We start from the raw sequence: 23,405 nt of genomic DNA on the forward strand, positions 1-23,405 counted from the left end.
CACTGAAAATGAGTAAAATAAACACCCCTATCCCCTGTAAAGAGGAAGGATGGTCCAGTGGTTAGGGTGCTAACCTGGAATGCAGGAGATTTTCTGCTCCAGAAGAGAGGTCCTATGTGACCTTGGGTAAGTTACTTAGTCTCTCTGTGCCTCAGTTTAGTGGCGGTAGTAGCACTGTCCTACCTCATAGGGATGCTGTGAGGATAAATAAAGATGGAGGGGTTCAGATACCACAGTAATGGGGGACATAGAAGTACCTTAGATATCTAGATAGGTAGAAACCTAATGATCACAAAACTCAGTATAATGAGACTTCTTGAGTTGGTGAATTTGCTTTCAGTTTCTGGGAATGAGGTCATAAGTAGGTGGTTTGGGGTCAGGGGCTCACATTTACCTGCTGCACAGGGGGGTGATATGATGATTAATTGATTAATGTCTGTGCAGCACTTTGAACACATAGGGCCTGATCCAAAGCCCACTGAAGTCTATGGAAAGACTCTTGTTGACTTCATTTGGCTTTGGACAGGCTTGTAAAACTTGATGAAAGTATCTTTATTACTGATTGATAACATAACACTGTATGGCTGGACATTAGCATCAGCTCTGGAGACTTCTTTTTCTGCCTTCCTATTACGAGTGAATGAAACTGCATTCATTGGTGGAGGGGAACGGAATAAATAGAAAGCTCTGTTTTGAATTTCCGCCCATATGGCAAATGTGTAATTATTTTTCTAAAAGTGCAGGGACTTGCCCAGCACTTGCAGCTAACTGGAATTGTGAAAATGAGGGGGATGGGCAAGGCGATGCTAGAGGTAATTCTTCGTGTTCGAATGAAAATGGTAATAAGATAGAAATAAATGAAGTTGCAGGATTGGTTCAATTATTTTAAAATAAGGTAATTGCTGTTTTAAATTTGCTGTTTTAAATAATGTAATTTAACTGTTTAAAATCCATATCTCTAAAAAAATCATGCAGTACCAAATACTTCATTGGCTGTGATATCCCAGAGATCCTGCTAATGATATGTTCACTGTATCAGAATGTTTTGACAAGCACTCAGGGCCAAATTGTGGCCATCTTGTGCTGGTGCACTGTACCATTACTTCCTGCATGCAGGGAGAAGCAGGCTCTTCGGTTCTGCTACGTCCCGCTTTCATGCATCTGTGCAGGAAAGGATGGGAGAAGGTGGGAAGAGGGCATAACATAGATTTCTCCCCTTCCGCATGCCTGGTGGTGTAATTATACCAGCATTTGAGGGTAGATCTGCACTGCAATGTAAGCCCAGGGTTAGTAGAATCAAGTTAGCAGGCTCTGGGTTTGTTAATCTAGGGCTTGAGTGTCTACACTCATTGTAACCCTAGTTTAGGAATTGTTGAGCCAGGGTCACAATCTGGGGCTTCAGAGTCTACACTGCATCCGATGAAGTGGGCTGTAGCCCATGAAAGCTTATGCTCTAATAAATTTGTTAGTCTCTAAGGTGCCACAAGTACTCCTGTTCTTTTTGTGGATACCGACTAAGACGGCTGCTACTCTGAAACTGCATTATGTATGCCCCAAGTCCAACCACCCATATCCCAGACTTCCTAGCACCCAAAATGTGATCACTCCAGCCCTTTGTTCATGGTGCAGCATGGGAAAACCTGACTGTCCACCAAACTAGATTGTCCAGAGGACAAAGAAAGTCAGTCCTTAGAATTGTGGGATAGTTTTGGTGGACTCTTCGAGCACGAGCCCAATGGGGCTGTGTCTACATTGCAAAGCAATAGGGCTTGAGCCCTGGGTCCCAGCTTGACTCAGGCTTGGACCTTCCACCCCCGTGAGGTCCTGGTATCCTGGGTCTGAGCCCGGGTGAGTGCAATTTGTATGTTAACGGAAGGGGGGTTAGATTTGAGCCTGAATTTGAACCCTGGGCTTACAATGCAGTGTAGACATACCTGAGTTTGTGTGCTGTGACAGATCTATACCTATCACAGAGTATTCCTTTCCTGGAGCAGTGAGGAGACCAGCTGGGAGATTGCAACTCCCTGACTCACTTTTTCCTTTGGGATGCTCTTGCAACAGTTCAGCGGTGCACTGCCCAGTACTATGTGCTAGATCGCATGCCGATGACCTAGCCTTTACTGATTAGCCTATTAAGTAGTGGCTGTGATTGTCCATTTCAGGACATACTAATAAGTGTCCAACAATTTCTCTTTATCATCAATTACTGTATGTAACAGATTAATTACTATTGTTCCCCCAAAAAGTTATTCTTTAAAGACTGACTTTAAAAAGCAAGAGAAAATCTGAGGGTTTTCAGGTGTTCTCATATTGTCAGATGCATGTTTGTCTCATCAGCTCCATTTTCTGGCCTGGTAAATATGGGCACTGATTTTGCCAGGGGTGAAGGAAGTGCTTTATAGTTTTTGGTTAGCTTTATTTATTCTGGGTCAGTTACATTTTGAAAACTAGGGCAAGATAAATCCAAGGCCGTTTAGAGTCCTATTAAAATGGCCAACAAAGAACTCATTCATACTCCTAGACATAAAAATCCTTTTTAATTAACCACATGATAGATACAAGAATTTGAGTTTTCATAAATCATTAACGCCTTGGAGTAATGGACTAGGAGAAATACACATTCACCGTAAAAATGAAGAAATAACCATCTGCCACTCTGCTAGGAACACGTCTAGAGCAGGATGTGTAGTGTGCATGGGCAGATGTGTGTATACTGATCTGAATGTTGTACTACACCTGGCTACTATCCAAAGAGCTCTGTGAGCTATTGGCTATTCTTGTACTAGAGCTTGTTATTGATTCATGACAGTTCTTTTTATGGGTCAGGAAAGTAAACCAAGCTGTAGGCTAGATGTGTGTTCAATCCTTACGCAGCCTCGCAGGGTGTAGGAAGGAGAAAGAACTCCTTACCCCCACCTTTGCATTGCTTTCATGATGTCTGGGCACAGCGGCAGCTGTAGGCTGCAGGGGCTGCACCATAGGTTTTTCCCTTAGGAGCAACTGGTAGGAGAGTGAGCAGGGAGGGAAGGGGAGTAGAGGGAGCCAATGCACCCTGCATAGGGGGGAGAATATCTGACACCATTAAATGGGTTAGTAAATTACCTGCCCCCCAGTTCAACATGTGAGACTAGTTGCCTAAGTAAAGACTATTCCCACGAGAAAATGTTTGCAGGATCAGGCCCATATTGTGTAACACTTTTGAATATGAACATCGGAAGCAACTGGCCTGATAGAGGCAAAAGACACGTGCAAAGGACCTAATGCTCCTCACTGTCTCTCAGAATCAGGCCCAAAAGCTAGTTCTCTGGCCCAGCAACAGCAGACTGTGTGTGAGCTAGAGATGGGACAAGAAAGGAGTGGAACCACTGGCTTCAGTGAAATATTGAGTCTTGGGTATACACTCCTTTTCAAACCATACAAATACCAGCCGTGCTTGCCTGCTACAGTCGGTAGCCACCACCCACTTGAAGTTCAGTTACATAATTGGCAAAGGCTCCATGATATTTCTGCAGCTTGAAATAATAGCAAGGGGGTGTGGTTTGCTTATGTGCTAACTTGAATCTGATATCTTGGTGTTGTTTACCTAATTCCTAGACCAGTAGTGATTATGATTTGCCTCTAACGCTGTATTTCTGTGTTTAATGTTTTTAATGTTATCCCCTTTTCAAAACAAAAATTATTTTGATATTATATTTCTGCATGCACACAGTCTCTTCGCCTTTTTAATTTTGTTGTAATGTTCATTTCTTAAAAATGAACAATAATATAATCACGAGAGAAAATAGAGTGCTACATACTTTGCTGTGGTGGAGTCAGGGTGAAACTATTACAAATAATAGATATAAAGCATGATGGGTTATGGAGAACCACAGAAAGATTGTTTTAGATATATCATGCAGAGTATTATTGATGTGCAGAATATGAATATTTAATTCTGGGCAGATTTAGTATTAAGGCTTTGGTAGATGATCTAGAAATATGAACCAGAATTAGCTATCTACTTCTTTAGGTGTAGATCCTGCATTGAGCTCTGCCCCTTTGTCCATACGGCATCTCACGTAATGGAGCTTTGTATGGGTGCAGAGTTTGATGCTAGTAAAGCCTGATGTAAGATTGGGGCTTTACAATGGGAATTTGTGTTAGCTCAGGGGTTCTCAAACTGGGGGTTGGGACCCTTCAGGGAGTCGCAAGGTTATTACTTGGGGGGTCGTGAGCTGTCAGCCTCCACCCCAAACCCCACTTTGCCTCCAGCATTTATAATGGTGTTAAATATATAAAAAAGTGTTTTTAATTTATAAGGGGAGGTCGCACTCAGAGGCTTGCTATATGAAAGGGGTCACCAGTACAAACATTTGGGAACCACTGTGTTAGCTGTATTCCATGAGCATAATAAAGTACTTGCTGCACTGTGTGAAATGGGTTTCCTTTTCTCGAGCAGAGCAGTAGGGCGTTTTTTGTGGGCATATGTTTTTGGGATCTTTCTGCAGGGGAATTGCTGGATATTCATTGTAGAGTAATTCTGCATTTGGCCTATGGTGCCAAGTGAACAAACCTTCTCTCATATTTATCTTTTGGATTATTTGTGCAGTCATATAGCAGGAAGGCTTTGGGACAGAAGGGCTGTTCAGTTTCACATGATCCTCTTTGCTAACATTTTTGTTTCTGCAAGCTGCTTACCAGTTTAGCATCGGGACTCATTACATGGTTAGAGATAACTCCATCCCCTAGATGGTTGCTAGGCTTTCAGTGCCCGCAGAGAAGCAGTCCATCGCTCTCAGATCCAGTCACCTTCTACCTCATAGTGGGAGTTCTGGTTGAAGGCTGTAGGGGCAGGCACAAGATTGGAGCAGTGCACAGGGCACTGCAGAACGGATCTGGTTAATTCTGTCAGGCCATCTTTGGTCTGCTTTCCCCTCACACATGAGGGAGGGGAGGGCCACCAAGACACAGCCCTCCCTATCCCTTCCCAGGCAGGTATTGGGCTCTAAGGGATGGAGTTATCTCCCCTCACAAAGCCTGTCTGTTTGGGGAATGGTGTTGGGAACTGTGAGGTGGGGGGCTTTGGACTTCACCAATTCCCAGCCTGAGGGGTAGGTCACAGACAGCCTTGCTGAAACCTCATACCAGCTTATGGATGGTATAGCCATTGCTCCTCTACACCCTATATGTAGGAGTTCTGGGCCTCAAGATCTATGTAAGTGTAGATCCCCAAACCCCTCCTCTGCTCACTTATCAAGCAGACACTCCCTTTCTGGTGCACTGGGGCTGCAGAGGGCCCTGCGCATGGTCACTCTGCCTGCACCCTCTCCTCGCATCCTGCATTGTGTCAATGATGTGGAGGGCGTACTACCGGCTCTCCCCATCTAGATGAAAATCACACTTTGCAGATAAAGTTCATTCCCTCTGCTGGGCTGGTGCAGTGAGATCTCCCCTACCCTTTTCAGTCTGTTTTAACCAGTGTTCTAGATACATCATTACACAACTTAGCTAACAAGAGCACTATTTACAAAATGCCCCATGAGTGTGCATACAAGTTGGAACCAAGAGAGAGGGATAAGCACTGTACACATGTCAGAATTTGTTCTAATTAAGTGGCCAAGTTAATTGGTCTGGTTTAATCATCTTTCTAGTTGGATACCATAGGTCTCCTGTTACCTTGCACCTCAGATTTCATGGCTTTAATCAGGTGGGATGCAGGTAGTCGGAAGCTGTCAGGGGAGAGGAACGTTGGTAGCAACCTAAGTTGAATGAAATATATGCCTAAAGCCTGGGAGGGACACCAGAGAAATCAAAATAAATAAAATCACTCTGGCCCAGATTATGCCTTTAGATTTGTTCATGTAGCTCCCACTACCTTTAATGTGAGTCTCGTGAGAGCATTTGATAATAATTGTAGTCGTATGCCAATTCATATACTATTCCTATTAGCTATACTGTATAAAAATGAAGAATTAAACACAATTAGATCTTTGGGGGGAGTCGTAAATAAAAGGGAGGGGAGGGAAAGAAAGAGAGTTTTTTGGTTTTCTTGCAGAGTCAATGGGACTTAGACCCCTCGGGGTAACTGTTCACAGGGACAAAAGCCCTGTAGCACGGCCTCAACTTGCGGGGCTCAGGCTGTGGAGCTAAAAAATTGCTGTGTAGACATTTGGGCTTGGGCTGGAGTCTGAGTTCTGGGACCCTCCACCCTCACGGGGTCCCAGAGCTGGAGCTCAGGCCCGAGCCCAGACATCTACACAATGATTTTTCAGCCTGGGAGCCTGAGCCCCGTGGACCCAAGTCAGCTGACCCGGGCCTGCGAAGGTTTTTTATCCCTGTGTAGACAAACCCTAAGTGATTTTTGACACTTTTGACAATTTTACCCTATATCTGAACTTTTAGAATTGCAGCAGTGGATTTATCTGACAAAAGGCCTAAGGCATTTGAGGCACATTTAGAAATAAGTTGAGGCCCAAGCTGTTTTAGACGTATTGCTTTGTAGGCTCATTTGTTCATTTTACTATTTGCATTAGTTGAGCTTTTAAAAAAAATCTTAAAGAACATTAAGATTCTCTGCGTGGATGGACCTTTTCCTCAGATCAAGCCCCATCATGTCCACTAAGAGTGCATTTTCCGGTTGTGGAGCTCTGTGGAGATGCTTTCATTTCTGAATGGAGGAAAATACCAGTTAGATTCCAGAAAATAATATTAAAATCCATATAAAAAACCCACTGAGATAACTGAGGACAGAACTTAGATTTGAGATGGATTCTATGTTTCTCTTTGAAAAAGTGAAATAAAAATAGTCAAATTGTTTAATTAAGTGATTTTTCTTTTTTTACAGTGGAGCAGGAATGCATCCAGAAGAAAACCTTCACTAGCTGGATAAATTCACAGTTGGCAAAGGTAAGAAAATGGTCTCTGGAAGGCAGTTTCGTCTTATTGTCTTGCAATAATAATTAGTCAGAAATGCTTTTCAGGTTCTGTATCTCAAAACCCTTTTTTTGTAAACATGCCATGGGAAATTTGAAGCAAATTCCATTCATTAATTAATATGTGTGAGGAATGATCTCCAATGTGTATTTTGTATTGTTGTTTATTTAGGAAATTTGGGAAAACAGGAACAGTGAAAAAGTTAGATTCCCCCATACATTTGGGGCCCTCTGCTGTCACATGAGCTGTAACATTGTGACATCAGTGATAACCACTCATCACTCACCCTCCCCCAGTTCTTTTGCACACCTAGGGAAAGTCACTGTTACCCTTGTTAGAGAGACAAGGTGGATGAGGTAATAGCTTTTATTGGACCAACTTGGTAACACTCATAGAATATCAGGGTTGGAAGGGACCTCAGGAGGTCATCTAGTCCAACCCCCCGCTCAAAGCAGGACCAATCCCCAGATAGATTTTTACCCCAGTTCCCTAAATGGCCCCCTCAAGGATTGAACTCACAACCCTGGGTTTAGCAGACCAATGCTCAAACCACTGAGCTATCCCTCCCCCCAACTTCTGTTGCTGAAAGAGTCTCTCACCGAAGTTGGCCCAATAAAAGCTGTTACCTCACCCACCTTGTCTCTCTAATATCTTGGGACCAACACGGCTACAACAACACTGCACCCTCTTGTCATGGCAATGGCTGCTTTTGATAACTGATTTACCTCAGACTATGGTAGGTGACAGGAGTAATTGTAATGAAAGCATACTGTGTTGGGATAAGTTACTGCTGTGCTGTTTGGGTTTGCACTGTTTCATTTCAAGGTTAATCGTTTGTTACTTTCCTCAAAAAGGGTTACATGAATACAAAGCTACAAAATGACAGCCCGTTTTCTGTGCTTCTTATGGTTTCCCAAGTGTTTTATGTGAATACAAATTAATTTAATTACTTTGAATATATTTGTCGACAAGACACTGTGTGGTGAAATGTGGCGCTTCACAAAGATAACAATGGTAATAAAATATACATTGAAAACAACAAAGGTGGAAGTGCTCTATTATTTAAATAGCACATATATAAAATATTTTCTTTCTATTAAAAAAATAAGAAAATTCAATAACAAAAAAGTTTTTGTTTAACAATCTTTAAGTAAACAAACCATAAGAAGTAAGAAGAACAACGTTAAGAATATAAAAGGATTAAAATATTGCAAAGTCAAATTAGGAAATGCCAGAATGAATGTTGCCCAAGGAACCTTGATTCAGTGCCCCAGTGGTTATGATAGTTATAAAGTCTTTAATTACATGCAGAAGTGATTATGTGAACAGTTTGGAGTAAGTGACTTGCCAAGCATCACATAGGAACTCTGTTGCAGAGGCAAGGACAAAATCCAAGTCTTCAGGGCGGCATTGAACTGTCCTGACCCAAGACCATCCTTTGTTTTCCTGCCGGCCTCTGGCTCATTCACTACACACCTACCAACTTCTGCAGCAAATGTGGCAGGCGTCCTACAGACAACAGGCTCCTTCACTACACAATCCCAATTCATCCCCAGAGCAGATCCATCCTGTGCACTGGACGAACCAGGGTTTTTGTAAAATAATAATAATATGGGATCATGTAATTAATGACTGTATCATAGGGTTACCATATTTTAGTTTTAAAAAAGGAGGACACTCCAGGGGCCCCAACCCCGCCCCCAACTCCGCCCCTTCCCTAAAGTCCCCGCCCCAACTCTGCCCCCTCCCCTGAACGCTCTGCCCCCTGCTCCTCCCCCTCCCCTGCTTCCCGCGAATCAAATGTTTGCAGGAAGCCTGAAACAGGGAGGCAGCAGGTAAGCTGGAGCTGGGGCTGGGGCGGGGTGCAGTGCGGCCCATTCCGGTCCCCCTGGCCGAGCGGCTCCCTCTGGCAGCCGGCCGGCCCAGGCCAAGAGACTCTGGCCCTGGCATCTCCCGCCCGGCTCGGCTCAGGCCCTGGGGCGCCGGCCCCCAGCCGAGCACCCCCGGCCGAGCACCCCTGGCCCCGTTCCGGCCCCGACCGAGCACCGCCGGCCCCGGCCCTGGCTGAGCACCGCCGGCCCCGGCCCCGGCCCCAGCCGAGCACCACCAGCCCCGGCCCCGGCCCCGGCCGAGCACCCCCGGCCTTCCCTCCCTATTTTCCCAGACATGTCTGGCTTTTTGGGATTTCCTCCCAGACGGGGATTTGAGGCCCAAAAAGCCGGACATGTCCGGGAAAATCCGGATGTATGGTAACCCTATGTATCATAATGCATATGCACAAGGGGGCTGAATTAAGATTGCATGAGCAATGTTCATTCTGGCATTTCCTAACTCGAGAGTGCTTGACTTCACAAACTTTTAATCCTTTATTTTGCATTTCCTAATTTTTTATGATCTGTTTACTGAGGAGAGCAACCTTAACTAATGTTAAACAAGTTGTTTTTTTGTTGTTGCTGTTGTTTGTGAATAATTTTAGAACTGTACTTTGGAGAGCAAAATGTAAAAGAATGAATAAACCAAACAAATTTAAATATTCATGGTTCAACAGGGAAAAATAGCCTGGAAAGATATGTTTTAATTGTTGAATAACATGCACGCGGCAGAGACAGGTGTGTGTGGTTATATATTTGTGTGGTGTTTTTGTTTGTTTGGGGTTTTTTTGGTGGTGGTGTTATATAGGCATTATCATAGGCTGTTTGTTTTATTGTTGTATATTTGTGCTACACTGGAATGCATTTAAAACATTGGTTTAATTCAGTGAAAGTCAAGGATTAACAGAAATAGCTGCAGAGGAGGCAGGTACTTGTAAGCTTTCACAAATCTGCTCTGTCAATGCACTTTGGTCCTGACCTGCGGCGTGCCAGCTGTTCCAGTGCTGGTCCCTTCTTGAGCAGAGATGGGCAGTCACAACGTGGTTTTGTGAAGTCTGCAAATAGCAAAGTTCATTTTCACTTATCTCCAGAGTCAATATTCAAACCTTAGGCTTCGCTGGTGAAAAGCAACAATGTTAATCAACTGCTCTTTCTGACCTTCATATTTTTCAAAGTTAGTTACTGGAAATTTTGCATCAAAATTGAGTTACCCTCTTCTTCTTAGCATCCTTAAAGGGATAGCTAGAAACATGATCATTTTGGCCTCAGTACAGGAAAGCACTTTAGTGGGTGCTTAAGTCCACCCTTATTCAGGAGAGCATTTAAGCATGTGCTTAAAGTTAATTGTCTTTAATTACTTGAAGTTAAGCACATACTTAAGTGCTTTCCTGAACAAGGATGCTTTCTTGAACTGGGGCCCTCAGCTTTAAAATAAATCCATTTTCTGTACTGTTCTATTGAAATAAGCAGAATAATGGTAAGTGGAACAAAAGAAAGGGGCAAAGAAATGAAAACTTTTTTAAAAAAAAGAAGCAAAACAATCAATGATATTTTGGTCGATGGCAATTTCAGGATTCAGTATATAACTTGCACCTAAATGTATTACTTTTGCAGCATACTCCTCCTTCCGTTATCTCAGATCTATATACAGACGTCAAAGAAGGTCGTGTGCTCTTGGACCTGCTGGAAGTACTTTCAGGCCAACAATTGGTAAGATAAAATAAAGGAATGAAATCCTGACTTTGGCCTAAATCCTGTAAAGATTTATGGATGTGCTTAACTGTAAGCATGTGAGCAGTCCCACTGGAGTCAGTGGGTGAGTAACCTGTCACTCCTTCCACTGCCAGGAACAACTGTCCCCTGGCTTGCAGGCTCTCTCATTCAGAATCAGCCGTCCCTGCTGCTAGGGCTCAAGCAGCAAGAACTTACTGGCACTGCGCTTGAGCTGTACTGTGCTAAAGAGCAGGCTTCCTGTTGATGCTGCATCGTTTAAGTCAATGGACGCTTTGCCACTGGTGTCAATGGATGCAAAATCCGACATCAGTCTTTGCAGGATTTGGGCCTTTATTGGTGAACAATCTAAAATAAAACCGATAGTCACAGCTGACTGTGCAATGTTTTCTTTTTATTTTGTAGTCACGGGAAAAAGGATGCAACACCTTCCAGTGCAGAAGCAATATAGAAAATGCCTTGAAATTTTTAAAGAACAAATCAGTTAGTATTAAAGTTAACTTTAAAATTCACTCTTCACACCAGTTTAGTTTGTGGAACATGTTCCTTCTTTAACAATGGTCCTCTTTTTCCAGATCAAACTCATAAATATTCATGTTGCTGACATTATTGAAGGAAAACCTTCCATTGTGCTTGGCCTAATTTGGACAATTATATTACACTTTCATGTAAGTATTGCAGTGATGTGGGAAAGTATTTTTAATAGAGGAAAAAAAGAACAAAAAATTGTGGAATGAAATGGTCACAAAATGAGATGAATTATGCATAAACACAAACCAAAAAGCTGCTTATGTGGTATGCCTGAATTGTTGGCTCAGAGAAGAAACATCTAATATGTTCTAATTGTACATTGTAGCTGCTTCTCTGAAATGGGTACTAGAGTCCCTGTTAGCTGAGCAGGATATGATTGACAGCAGTGTGATATGCATGTTAATTTTTTTTATAACTGGTTTAAAACCATGGGCCAGATTCTGCCTACAGGTATGTGCACAGGAGAGACAGCTACCTGTTCTCTGGTCTGGTGCCTGGGCCCAGCCCAGCCTGTAGCAGCCCAGAGCTGCAACAGGGAAGGTTCTTCTCAACCCTGGGCTGGAGCATGCTCAATGCAGACAGAATCTTTGGGGAATTAAGTTTGGGTGAATGGCTAAATGTCATGACTTTTAACGGGGATGGAACAAGGCACCTCCTGGACACAAAGGTCTGCCTAATTTCAAACCCCTACTACAAAGTATCGGTATGCCACAGCTTTTGAAAGAAAGGGTCACCAGAATGGGCAAAACAATGTATTTTTCTGTAGTTTTGTTTTTGGAAATCGCTTAACTGTTTTGGCTAAAATGTTCCAAACAAATTCAGCTTGAGGTAGATACTCAGCATGGAGCATATGAGCCCAACAGTTAAAGTTGACAGAGTTATAAGCTACTGAAAACCGTCTTATAAGAGGAAGTATTGGGCTAACGGCTCCAGCTATAATAAAATCATACTGGATTTCTTATTCTTAATGGGTCTCTGCATCTGATCTCTGTGATTATTCTTCAGAGTGAAGCATTGTTAAACTCTCCCCCTGTCTCTGGTAGATTGAAGAACTTGCGTGGACCCTTGGTAGTAGTTATAATCAGCCATCTCTTGATTGTTCGAGCGTCGTCGACTCATCTGTAAGCCCACAGGCAAGAAAAAGAGGTAAAGTTAAGAAACGGTGGAAGATGTCTGCAAAAAAGGCCCTCCTGTTGTGGGTGAAGGAACAATGTTCAATGTAAGTACCATGAAAGGCTTATAAACTTTGCATTTGCTTATTTTTACTGTGTTACCCTATAAAGGTGCTATATTTTGTCTGTTTAATTTCTTAGTGACTGATTACTAGATATAACAAAAAAGTAGCACATTAGAATCTAGTTGACATTTCACAACAATTCTAACAAAGCTTGGATTTCAGTTTGGGGCCTAACTATGTTGACATGGATCCTTTAAATATAAAAAGTTGGCGCTAACTGTACAAATATAACACTGATAAATAAATTGGCTTGTTTGGCTTTCTTTTTTATCAGCTGTCTCCATTCTCTGTGTAATGTGCCTACTGCAATGCTTGCATGCTTTGCCAGTTTTAATCCTGTTGGATTAGCATTTACTGGTTCTCTTAGTAACAAAGTTACACTAATCGTCCAAGAATTTGTTGAACAAAAAAAGCAGAATGCCTAGAAAAGAATCAGCATCCCAGTTCATGCATTTCCCCCCCAGAACACTGCACAAGTCAAAAGAAGGCGTCTCATGAGCTAGGGTCTTTTTATAGAGTTAAGAAGGCTCAGGCTCTGCTCCAGTAGAGATTTATACACCTGCTTAACTTGACACGCTGCAGGTCATTCCATTGACTTAAATGAGAGTGCTAATCATGTGCATTTGGTTTTGCAAGATCAGGGCTTTACATTTGAATTTCTTTGAAAAACCACTGCCTGGCACAAATACATTTTTAAAAATATTACCAAAACCTCAGCCCTTTCTTTCTAGCTCTCCAGGTTACCTTTTCAGGTGTCATCCCACTAATGATCCATTCATATTAGTGGGAGGTTAGAGTTAGGATGACCAGACAGCAAATATGAAAAATCGGGACAGGGGGCGGAGGGGGAGGTAATAGGAGCCTATATAAGAAAAAGACCCAAAAATCGGAACTGTCCCTATAAAATCAGGACATCTGGTCACCCTCGTTAGAGTGTTTGTCAGCACAGCAGGTGCTTTCTGCTGGATGTATATACAGCACTTGTCAGGAGTTGAATCTTTCTTACGTTTTCTATATTTTTCATTTGTTTTATTAAGGCTATGGGGTTAAAGGTATAATCTATTTGATTGCGATTAGAGTGGGTTTAACATATCAGTGACAGCTATAACATATATATTTAAGACCAATGTTGGTTTTTAAATCAATGGACCCTCACGTTTTAATCATGAAAGATCACTGGCACTCTGCGTTAACCCCTGTTCAGATACCATCATATCCAGTATACAGAAACCGTTTTTTGAGAAGTTGTTTTCTCAGTACTCATTGTGACTCGTGCATCTTCTGTGTACATCAGTTATCATCTAGACACCAGATGCATTGTAGAAATTGTGGGATCCCTCTCTAAATATTTTTTTTTTCATTTCTCTAGTCCTAATTCAGTTGAACATTTTGGAAAAAAAAATCTTTCCAAAAATAATGTAATACATTTAAGGCTGGGATTTTCAAAAAGGCCTCAGGTAGCAAGATGCCTGACCCCTATTAGCTTGTAGAAAAATATCTGGGTTGCACTTGGCTAAGCTTAGTGTTTCATTTGTTGTTTTTTGTGCTGTAAAAGGCATTGATAGATGCCTTAAATGTAATAAATAAAAAAAGAAAATTTGGTCATCAAAGTGCCCTTGCAGCACATAGCAAGAAGTAAAAGCAGCATGATACTAAGCAATGAAAAATATTTCAGTTTTTAAGTTTGTTGGACCGATTATATTGACTGCGCATAATGGGGCTGACTCAGCTTGCACAGAATTCATTGGAAAGATTCCTCGAATGGGATTTGGATTAGGCCCAGTCTGACATGGTTTACATTGTATTGATAACTGAATATTAAATATTTTGAGAAAACAGAACATGACATTTTATTCTTTATGATTTTGGGGCAGGCATGGATCTATCAAAGTGGCAGATTTCAAATCAAGCTGGAGGAATGGACTGGCTTTTTTAGCTATCATCCAGGCCTTAAGACCAGATTTAGTTGACATGGACAGAGCAAAGGGTAGAGCCAACAAAGAAAATTTGAAGGAGGCTTTTAAAATTGCAGAACATGAATTAAATATTCCAAGACTTCTTGAACCTGAAGGTAAATGATCTGTTTTGCATATACTTGGTAGAAGGTCTGATGCTGATACTGTCAAACCAAGGTCCGTTTATAACAAAGGATATGTCTACACTGTGAAAAAAACCTGTGGCAGCAAGTTCCAAAGCTTGGGTCAACTGACTTAGGCTCAGGGCTCACGCTATGGGCTAAAACTAGCAGCATAGACATTCCCACTCAGGCTAAAGCCCTGTGAGGGGAGTGGGTTTCAGATCCTGGGCTCCAGCCTAAGTGGGCTGCTATTTTTAGCTCTGTAGCACAAGCCCAAGTCAGTTGAGCTGGAGTCTGAGACTTGCTGTTGAGGGTTTCTTTTGCAGTGTACATGTACCTAAATAGAATTTTTAATATTTAATCACTGTGATAATTGGGGTGTAAAATGAAATACTGATCTTTATGATAAAAGTAAGAACGCTCTAACCTGAGATTCGTTGCAGAATAGTTCATAGGGAACCTGAACTAATAGGAGTTTTGACTTGGCAACAATTACAGGAACATCCTTTAGAAGAAAGAATATAAAGCTGCATGATGATGACGTTAACAATTGCCCACTTCTCTTCTAATTTGCTGTTTTCTATTACAATATTCCTGAGGAAAAAAATCAATTTAATACTGTTTTTCTCAGTGAAATCTTAACTGAAATGCTAAAAATAAATTTATTTGTATTTGGTAAATTTTCATGATTGTTCTGTAGAATATAATTGTACAATCAAACTGAGAAATATGCAGAAATGATCTAATAGTGTGCTACCTCTCACAGATGTCGATGTTATCAGTCCAGATGAAAAATCTATCATGACTTATGTGGCTCAGTTTCTGCAGTATTCCAGAAGTTTACCTGTGGCTGAAGAAGACATGCAGGTATGTCATTTCTTTTATCATTGAACCAAGCCAAATGAGTGTACTTTTTGCTTTTCATAACTCTGCCTGAGAATTTCAACACCTCCTTTGCAAAGCCTGTAGCATGATTCAGTAACATAGTTGTAAAACATGGCGTGTGAATGACACAACTGAGATTATTCTAACCTTGTGTGTCCCTATCTTATTGTAACCAAAATCCCCAACATGGTAGATTTTTTTAATAGTGTAGACAGACACTTTGTCGCAAAGTTCACTTTTTTGTTAGTTAAGATGTCCATAAGTATTCCAGCCAACATTTGCAGACCTGGTTGCCTAAATGCAAGCTCCCAAATTTATAGCGAGGTACCTAGGTAGAAGTAGACTGATTTTCCAAAGTGCTGAGCAACCCCAGATCCTTCTCGTTAGAAGCTGATATAAAGAGCAGCCAGAGAAATCCATTTGGAGGGCACAGCAAGAATTCTATTGGGTCTACAAAACCCAGGATGTATGCTGTATGTTCTTGAATGCCATCTACTGGCACCTTTATCTATTAACCAACTATTTACATATGATAGAATGTTCCTGTAACACCCTGAAGTCTGGCTACTTGTTTCAAGCTGCCTTACTGTATTCAGGAAACTAACTTCTGGCACCGGGTTTGAAGATTTTGGCTTTCATCTATTTGTAGAGCCTGATCCAAAACTCATTAAATCACTGGAAGTCTTTTCATTGATTTCAATGAGCTTTGGAACAGACCTTTAGTGAGTGGGAAGGCTTCACTAGTGTGTTGTTTTATGGCACAATGCAAACTAAAAATAAGACTTGCAGAATGCAAAAATGGAATTTTCTGCTCCAATTACCAGGGAAAAGTAAAAGAGGCCTTGAGCTGGCTGACCACACAAGAGAAGAAGTTAACAAAGTTGTTGGTTGATACAGAAAATGAAACATGCTATAGAAAATTTCAAGTAAGTAGCATTTAAATGACATTTTTCAATATGATAGTATTTGCAAAGAGAAATATTAAAATAAGCTCCCCAAAAGTAGCTTTTCATGTTATTGTCCAATCTGAGGATTTAAATTTAACAACAACAACAACAAATCACAAATCTGTCACTGGGTTTGGTAAATAAAGCAAAGTCACCGAGGAAGATTTAATATAAAATTCCCTCTCCAGAAGGAATGCAGATATATGCTTCTCAGTTATTATGGTGATAATATTGTAGGCCTCACACCAGTTTGTTGTCACTGAAGGGGTGCTGGAAATGTTGGCTGCTACTCATAGCTTAGGGGAATGGCTTCCTCCATTTGTACAGCCCAGGTAACCGAGTATGTAGGAGGGAGATTTATGGGGCCATTAGAGAAGTAATTATCCCCTTCCCCACACAGTGAGTGCTATTGCAGCTTCAATGCTGCAGCAACCCCTAATGGGTGTTGCACTCTGCCCTCTTTAGGAGCAGGGGAAGAATGGCCAGTGGATCCACATACTGCACTGGCCCTAGCCTGCCCCCAAACCCATCATCCATCAAGGAGACCCCAAGGAGCTATACTTCTGGAAGAGTATGGGACTTGCAGTCCCTATGCAGTGCTTTCCCTTGCTAGTGGTTCTGCTGAGTCCAGGGCCCTCTACACTAATAGTGGGGTGATAGTCACAATTTGCCTGAGAGAACATGAACCCATACAAAGTCTGACTGAAAACAAGTGATTGAATATAATAATAGGCAGGGAGGAGTGTTTTCTTCTCTTCCTCTTATTTAAGTTCCATGCAGAGTCAGGCAGGCTGGATTTACTCTTATGTTCTACAGCTGGTCTGACTTCCCTCTTGACAGTCTATGCATTGACAGCCAAAATGCAAAAGTAATTGATTTTAAAATGTCCCCCCCAACCTGTGTGGCACACTTAGGCTTTGTATCTAACATGTAATATCCTCTCCTTCAAGTTCCCCATGTTGACTATTGTGGGGGAAAAGAACTGGGGGGCCTTCTTTTTAATGACCAAAGTAATCCTAAAGACCCTTCTGACAGAGGTCTGTTATGTTGACAGCCCTTACAGAAAGCAGTACAGGCCAGGGCCTGAACTAGACTAGACTGCACAATTCCCTGCCAAACTTGGTCAAGGGTCATGACCAGAGGAGGCGGGGGGGGGGGGGGGCAAGGAGGGAAAGAATAAAAAGCCCCAGCATAAAAAGCCCCAGCAGCAGCACTAATGAAATATGTTCACATGGCTGATGAAATATAATAACCGCTTGTGTGAAGCAATAGGTAACTTTAGCTCAATGCAAAATGACTAAATGCAACTTCTCCTTTGGGTGATCTGTGACCCACTCCGTGATTCCAGTTAAATGCAAGGTAGCCAATCTTGGTTCTCTTCTGTGTGCTCTGTAACCTCCCCAAATTTCTAGCTAAATGCAAAACTAGCCAATTAAATACCTTCTTTAAGCGTCCTGTCAACCACTCCCCGGTATACTGACCGTAACACCCAGAAGGTACTATGCACCCAAACTGGTGCCAAGTACTACCCCTGGGGAAAAACCACCAAGCACCCCCGTACCCAAATAAAACACCCAATTCTCGGAAAATAATGAGGAAGGTGCCAGGAAAGGGGAACGGACGCCAACCCCAAATTCTTAACTCATGACATATTGTTTGTGCTGTGCTTGCGGTTTAATGAAATAAAGGCAGCCTGCGTGCTGACCTAGGGGTGTCAGTCTTCGGACTGCACCCGAGTGCACTGTTATGTATGTCAATAAACTGGCCTCAGGCTAGAGTCTGTAAACTAAAATCAATGCATGGGTGTCTTTGACCACGACACTATGCCTAGTCTCAGACAAGATATTTTTCACAGTACAGTTGAATAGTTATAGCACTAGAAAAAGTTAGAGCTATTACTGTGCATTTGCTTGGGAATAATGTATTAATATGATATTAAATAAAGATTCAGCTATAGTGTTATATTGTAAGGCCCAGATACTGCCATTAGATGATTGTGCCTGATTCCCATTGACCTCAGTGGTTTTATTATTCCATCATTCCTTATCTGGAACACCAACTGAAGTAAATGGGAGCCAGAAATTCACTTCCAACAGTAATATCTGGTTTTAGGAATTATTACATGTGGTAGTTTTCCACTATAGATTGCCTTTCCATTTTAACCCTAGGAAATGCTGTCATTTATGGAATTGTTTAATGAAGAGAAAAGATCCTTTCTGCCAGTGTTGTCTTCAAAAAGAAGTGTGCCTGAGCTAAATGAAGATCTGAAATGGATGAGAGCAGCATGGGATAACCTAACCTCCCAGGTTACAGAAGAATTTCTAGTTGCTGTTTATGTTGTTAATGTGAACACATTCTATGAAGAGGATAAAGCTCCCCCCAGGAATTTATACTGTAGTATAATTATGTTCCTCCTTTTTTGAGGAGGGGGAGGAATCACTATACTTAGATATTGGCCGCCATCCTGAGTCCAGTTGAGCTGGGCCTTGTGTGCAGGGCTCCAAAGGTGTGGGGGAGAAATTGAGGGTTTGTGGATGGAGGAGGGTGACGGCAAACGTGGCTCTCTTTATGCCTATCTGATCCTAGGGCTGCTAGCAGCATGCAAAGTATGATCTCGATCTGATTGTCCTCTGAGCTTGGCAGCGTTCAGATGCAGAGTTTCGGGCCGATCTCTGCTTAAAATGTTCGGTTTGACATAATTAGGGCTACAATAATGAGGCAGCAGAGAAAAGAGTGAGCAATAGAGTCAGCAGCTGACTAGACATTTTTTTCCATGGCATGGGTGGCCTTCCTGCACTCTCCAACTCTGCCATAGGCTTGGAATGGCTAGGGTTGATACTACCAAGTATCTCTCTGCTTGATAAGTGGCCAGCGTGGATCAGACATTTTTGGTCCACACTGATGGAAAGACAGAGCACGTTACTCATGATAGAAGTCATCTGTCAAGGTGCCACTAACATCGGGTAGATTTCCCTGTGACAAAACTTTTTGTTAGTCATCGTATAGCGACAAAAAATGCTCAATTCCCTGTAGCACCAAGAAGATTGCAAGCAGGGGAGCTAATTGTGACCTTGGATGCACCCAAATGACTCCCATTTGACTGCTGTGGGAACTGCCTGCTTGCTACTGGGCGCACAATTTGTCTGTGAGATAGTTAGAACGTTAGATTAACAAGTATTATATATAATAATCTTGTTAATCCCCTGAGAATAGGGTAAGAAACAAAGAGAGAGATTTTACCATTGATATGTATTTGTCTTTTAGATTAATGAATGGAAAACAAAGCTGGACCGTGCACTACCCCCACCTCTAGACAGCATTGAGGTCTGGCTCCAAGAGGTAGAACATCTGCTGGCAGAAGGTTTACCTGATTCGCAGGATCACTGTAAAGCAATGGCCCTCTTCAAAGAAAAAATTATCTTATTTAAGGTTTGTTAAATAAAAAAAGACTTGTTAAATCTGACCCACTAAAGCACCTACTATGGAAGTGATGTTAGTTTTTGGGAGGGAATGTGGTTACTGGATTTCTTTTGGAGAATATATGTGCTTCTAAAGATGCCTTTGGTAGCAGCTGTTGATTTTGAACAATGGCAGGGTAACCAGATAAATACAGAGTTTTGTAGGAAAGTTTTATGACTTCATGGGGGTGAGATGTAAGAGAAAGCCTTGGTAGAGTGAGTAAATTAATGTATTTTGATCATATTAACACAGGGGTGGGCAAACTACAGCCTGCGGGACACATCTGGCCTGCCAGCCATTTTAAGCTGGCCCTTGAGCTCTCACTGGGGAGCAGGGTCTGGTGCTTGCCCTGCTCCGGCGCTCCAGATGGAGAGCAGGGTCGGGGGCCGCTCCATGTGGCTCCCAGAAGCAGTGGCATGGCCCCCGCTGGCTCCTACGCATAGGGGCAGCCAGGGGGCTCCGCTCTGCATGGTCCTCTGCCCCAAGCGCCACACCCACAGCTCCCATTTGCTGGGCACTGCAGCCAATGGGAGCTGCAGGGGCAGTGCCTGCAGACAGGGCAGCATGCAGAGCTGCCTGGCTGTGCCTTTGGATAGGAGCTGGAGAAGGGACATGCCGCTGCTTCCGGGAACCGCTTCAGGCAACCTTAATTTGTCCCCATTGTACATATACATTATAATAGTCTTTAATTACATGATTAATTCTAACATATTGTAATTATAACTGTGCCCTTCATCTGTGACACACACTTTTTATCACCTGCAATTCCCAGGTGGCATCAGTATTTAATAGTAGTTTACAGGAATGCTGCATTCCATATTGTGATCAGTAATATTCGTATGGGAGTGTTGTGCAGTACTCTGAGGCTTTCTGTGTGGGTACTTTGTATGTTCAGTTTGTTGCTTTTGGCAACTGGCACCTGTGATATGTTCCCATTAGATTTGCAGCAAAAATTCCAACTTCTGCCATCAAAAGGTTAATATATTATCAATGGGATAAACGGTTTTTTAAATAGTGATTTTACAGTATCAGACAATTAACTAAAGATATTTATTTACAAGGTCTTGCTGTCAATCTAACGTGGCAAAGGAAGAGCTTCATACTTTGAAAAGATGTAATATTGCACTACAGTATGTGGAGAGGGTGTCTTTAAAAGTACACAAACACTGGTAGTATTGACTTAATGCAATATTATATATCGAGAGACTGGTGAGGTTTTTACTATGCTGTGGTAAATACTCACATTTGGGGGTAATGTAGGAAATGCATTTATACTGTACTGAATAAAAACTGAAGTGAGGATCCTGTGGTAGATGTATTTTCTTAATAGCTCCCACTGTAATATGGGAGTTGATTGCATATTCCCGAATACAATACTTAGCAGTGAAATATCTTAATTATAACATTTTTTTCCAGGGCTTGATGGATTATTTTGACTGTCACTTGGTCAGCCTTCAATCCTTTGAGAATAAAGATGAGAAGGATATACCACTGGTACCAACTGAGAAGCTAGATGACATGAAAAGAAGGTTGCAATTCTCAGATTTACCCTGTTGGGCACCTGAGTTGACTACATTCATATTAAGTTAAATTATTATTTTTAGCAAGCTTAACACCATTATGGAAAAACACTCCAATTACTTGTTTTCTCTGTTCAGTTGTTGTGCACTTAGATGGCACAAGCATAAATGGTCTGTTCCCAACTCTGCAACTGACTTGCTGCATGATCTTTTCCTATCACTTCTCTGTGCCTGTTTCCCCATCTGTAAAATAAGGATAATGATACTTACCCATCTTTTAAAATCATGTGCAGATCTACAGATGAAAGCACTATAAGTACAAAGTATTATTAAATAATTAAACATTTGAATCTGCTAAAGAATTCTGGAATTTAAGGTTCAGTTGACAAAGTCAGCTCTTAGCTCAAAACTGGACTGCCTCATTCTGCCATCTCTGGTTTTATTATTTGTTGAGCATCAACAGTGTGCTTTGTGTTCTACAAACATATACAGAAACATGGTCCTACCTCAAGGCATTTGTTACTGTCTAGTACAAACACAGGCAAAGCAGGTCAGCCACATGCTATTACTGTAGTAAGATGGGCATTGCTGTGACTTTAAACTGGAGTAAGGATTTTGCAGAGGTCAATTTTGAAAACCTTTGTGAAAAAATTGTGTTTTGATGTAGGTTTTGGAGGAAGGAAGAGGTGGTTTGGTGTATGAGGATTGTGAGACTGGTCCAAGTAAAACAGAAGATGAGTTAGTAGGGGAATATTAGTTTTAATCTTCTCATTAAAAATTAACCATTATATTGAACTTGTGTAAATTCTGAAACACTTTTAATTTGGTTTTGTTCCATCTCAGTTATACTGATCAGGTTATCATCATGCAGTTTAAAGCCTATGTTTTCGAAAGTGACCAGTGATTTTGTGTGCTGAACTAGAGACACCTTTCAAGGGCCTGATTTTCAGACAGTGAATGCGCCGCACTTTCTGAATATCAGCCCTTTTTAAGATTTCTTAAATTGGACATCCAAAAATTAAGGTGCCGAAGTCATTATTCACTTAAATAACCCTTTATAATAATAAATAAAATATTAACCCTAAATATTTTAGAATTTATTTCCTCTTCAACAATAGGGACTGTGTTTGCATATATCTGGAATTCAGGTAATTTTTAGGTTTGAGGTCTCTCTCTGTAAATGAATGGCTTATTATGTCCAGTTTAATTCCAAAACTCTACTGTTTTCCAGATTCAGCAATATCCAGTCTTCAAACTTCAGCATACTTCTAGAATACCACTACTGCCTGTGCTCAGCTATCTCAGATGAAGTGACATTAAAGTTAAATATCAGGGATATCAAATATGGGACTAAGGAATCTGTGGAGTTATTGCTGAGAGATTGGCATGTAAGCTTAAAAATAGTTTATATTTTTGGCAACTGTTCTCCAATTTAAACTGGTGGGAGTTGCCCTCTTGGATACAGCCTTAGATCTAACGCCATCCAGCATGGACTCTCGTAGCTGGAGGCAATTTGAGATTTATGCAAAGGAGGGTGGGTTTCAGGTTGAACCTGTATCTTTATAAGAGACCTTGCTATCACCATGTTCATCTTCTCATTTTGCTGTAGATATGTGTATGCCTCATATAGCTAAAATACACTTCAGACTGGAATAAAGGTGAGACAAGGTAGGTGAGGTAATAGCTTTTATCGGACCAACCTTTACTGGTGGAAAGGTACAGAGCTCTGTGTAGCTCTAAAGCTTGTACCTTCTTCCACCAACTGAAGTTGGTCCAATAAAAGCCATCACCTTGCCTACCTTGCCTCTCTCATATCTGGAACCAACATGCTATAACAACACTACAAACAACTATGGAATGAAAATGTTATTTATGACCACCCAGCAGTTTCTCACTGTACTGCAAGGAGAAACATATAGAGTGATGAAGGAGTAACCCCCTTTCTGAAGCTGGTTAATTTTGCTCATTGAAATAAATGATCAAAGGCTGTTGTACTCATGCTATGCTCACTGTGCTAAATGTGACCATGTGATTGTGACCATCATCTTTCACTAAAATGGACCCTGCCAGTATGGATAATGTTTACAATAATACACCTTATGCTGCATTTCTTTCCTCCCTCCATCTCTTTTTCAGTATCTCTTTTCTGGTTACAGTTTCCCAGAGTTTCATAAAACACTCTGGTTTGGCTCTGGCCTGGATTCAGTGAGGCTTTTTTTTGTTGGATCCAGTGAG

The 23,405-nt window shown here is 41.6% G+C and overlaps 1 protein-coding gene across 7 annotated transcripts in view; it reads left to right on the forward strand.

Moving 5' to 3' along the window:
* SYNE2 (spectrin repeat containing nuclear envelope protein 2) overlaps positions 1-23,405 on the forward strand; it is a 257,594-nt gene that overhangs the window by 33,612 nt on the left and 200,577 nt on the right. For all 7 annotated transcript variants that reach the window (XM_034767822.1, XM_034767824.1, XM_034767818.1 and 4 more), the window contains exons 3-14: positions 6,824-6,885; positions 10,398-10,493; positions 10,920-10,997; positions 11,090-11,182; positions 12,089-12,264; positions 14,157-14,353; positions 15,126-15,226; positions 16,069-16,170; positions 18,360-18,497; positions 19,456-19,620; positions 21,067-21,179; positions 22,402-22,558. In XM_034767822.1, coding sequence (XP_034623713.1) covers positions 6,824-6,885; positions 10,398-10,493; positions 10,920-10,997; positions 11,090-11,182; positions 12,089-12,264; positions 14,157-14,353; positions 15,126-15,226; positions 16,069-16,170; positions 18,360-18,497; positions 19,456-19,620; positions 21,067-21,179; positions 22,402-22,558 — 1,478 coding nt within the window. The remainder of the gene's footprint in view (positions 1-6,823; positions 6,886-10,397; positions 10,494-10,919; positions 10,998-11,089; positions 11,183-12,088; positions 12,265-14,156; positions 14,354-15,125; positions 15,227-16,068; positions 16,171-18,359; positions 18,498-19,455; positions 19,621-21,066; positions 21,180-22,401; positions 22,559-23,405) is intronic.

Source organism: Trachemys scripta, chromosome 4 (assembly GCF_013100865.1).
Source record: "Trachemys scripta elegans isolate TJP31775 chromosome 4, CAS_Tse_1.0, whole genome shotgun sequence".
Taxonomy (NCBI): Eukaryota; Metazoa; Chordata; order Testudines; family Emydidae; genus Trachemys; species Trachemys scripta.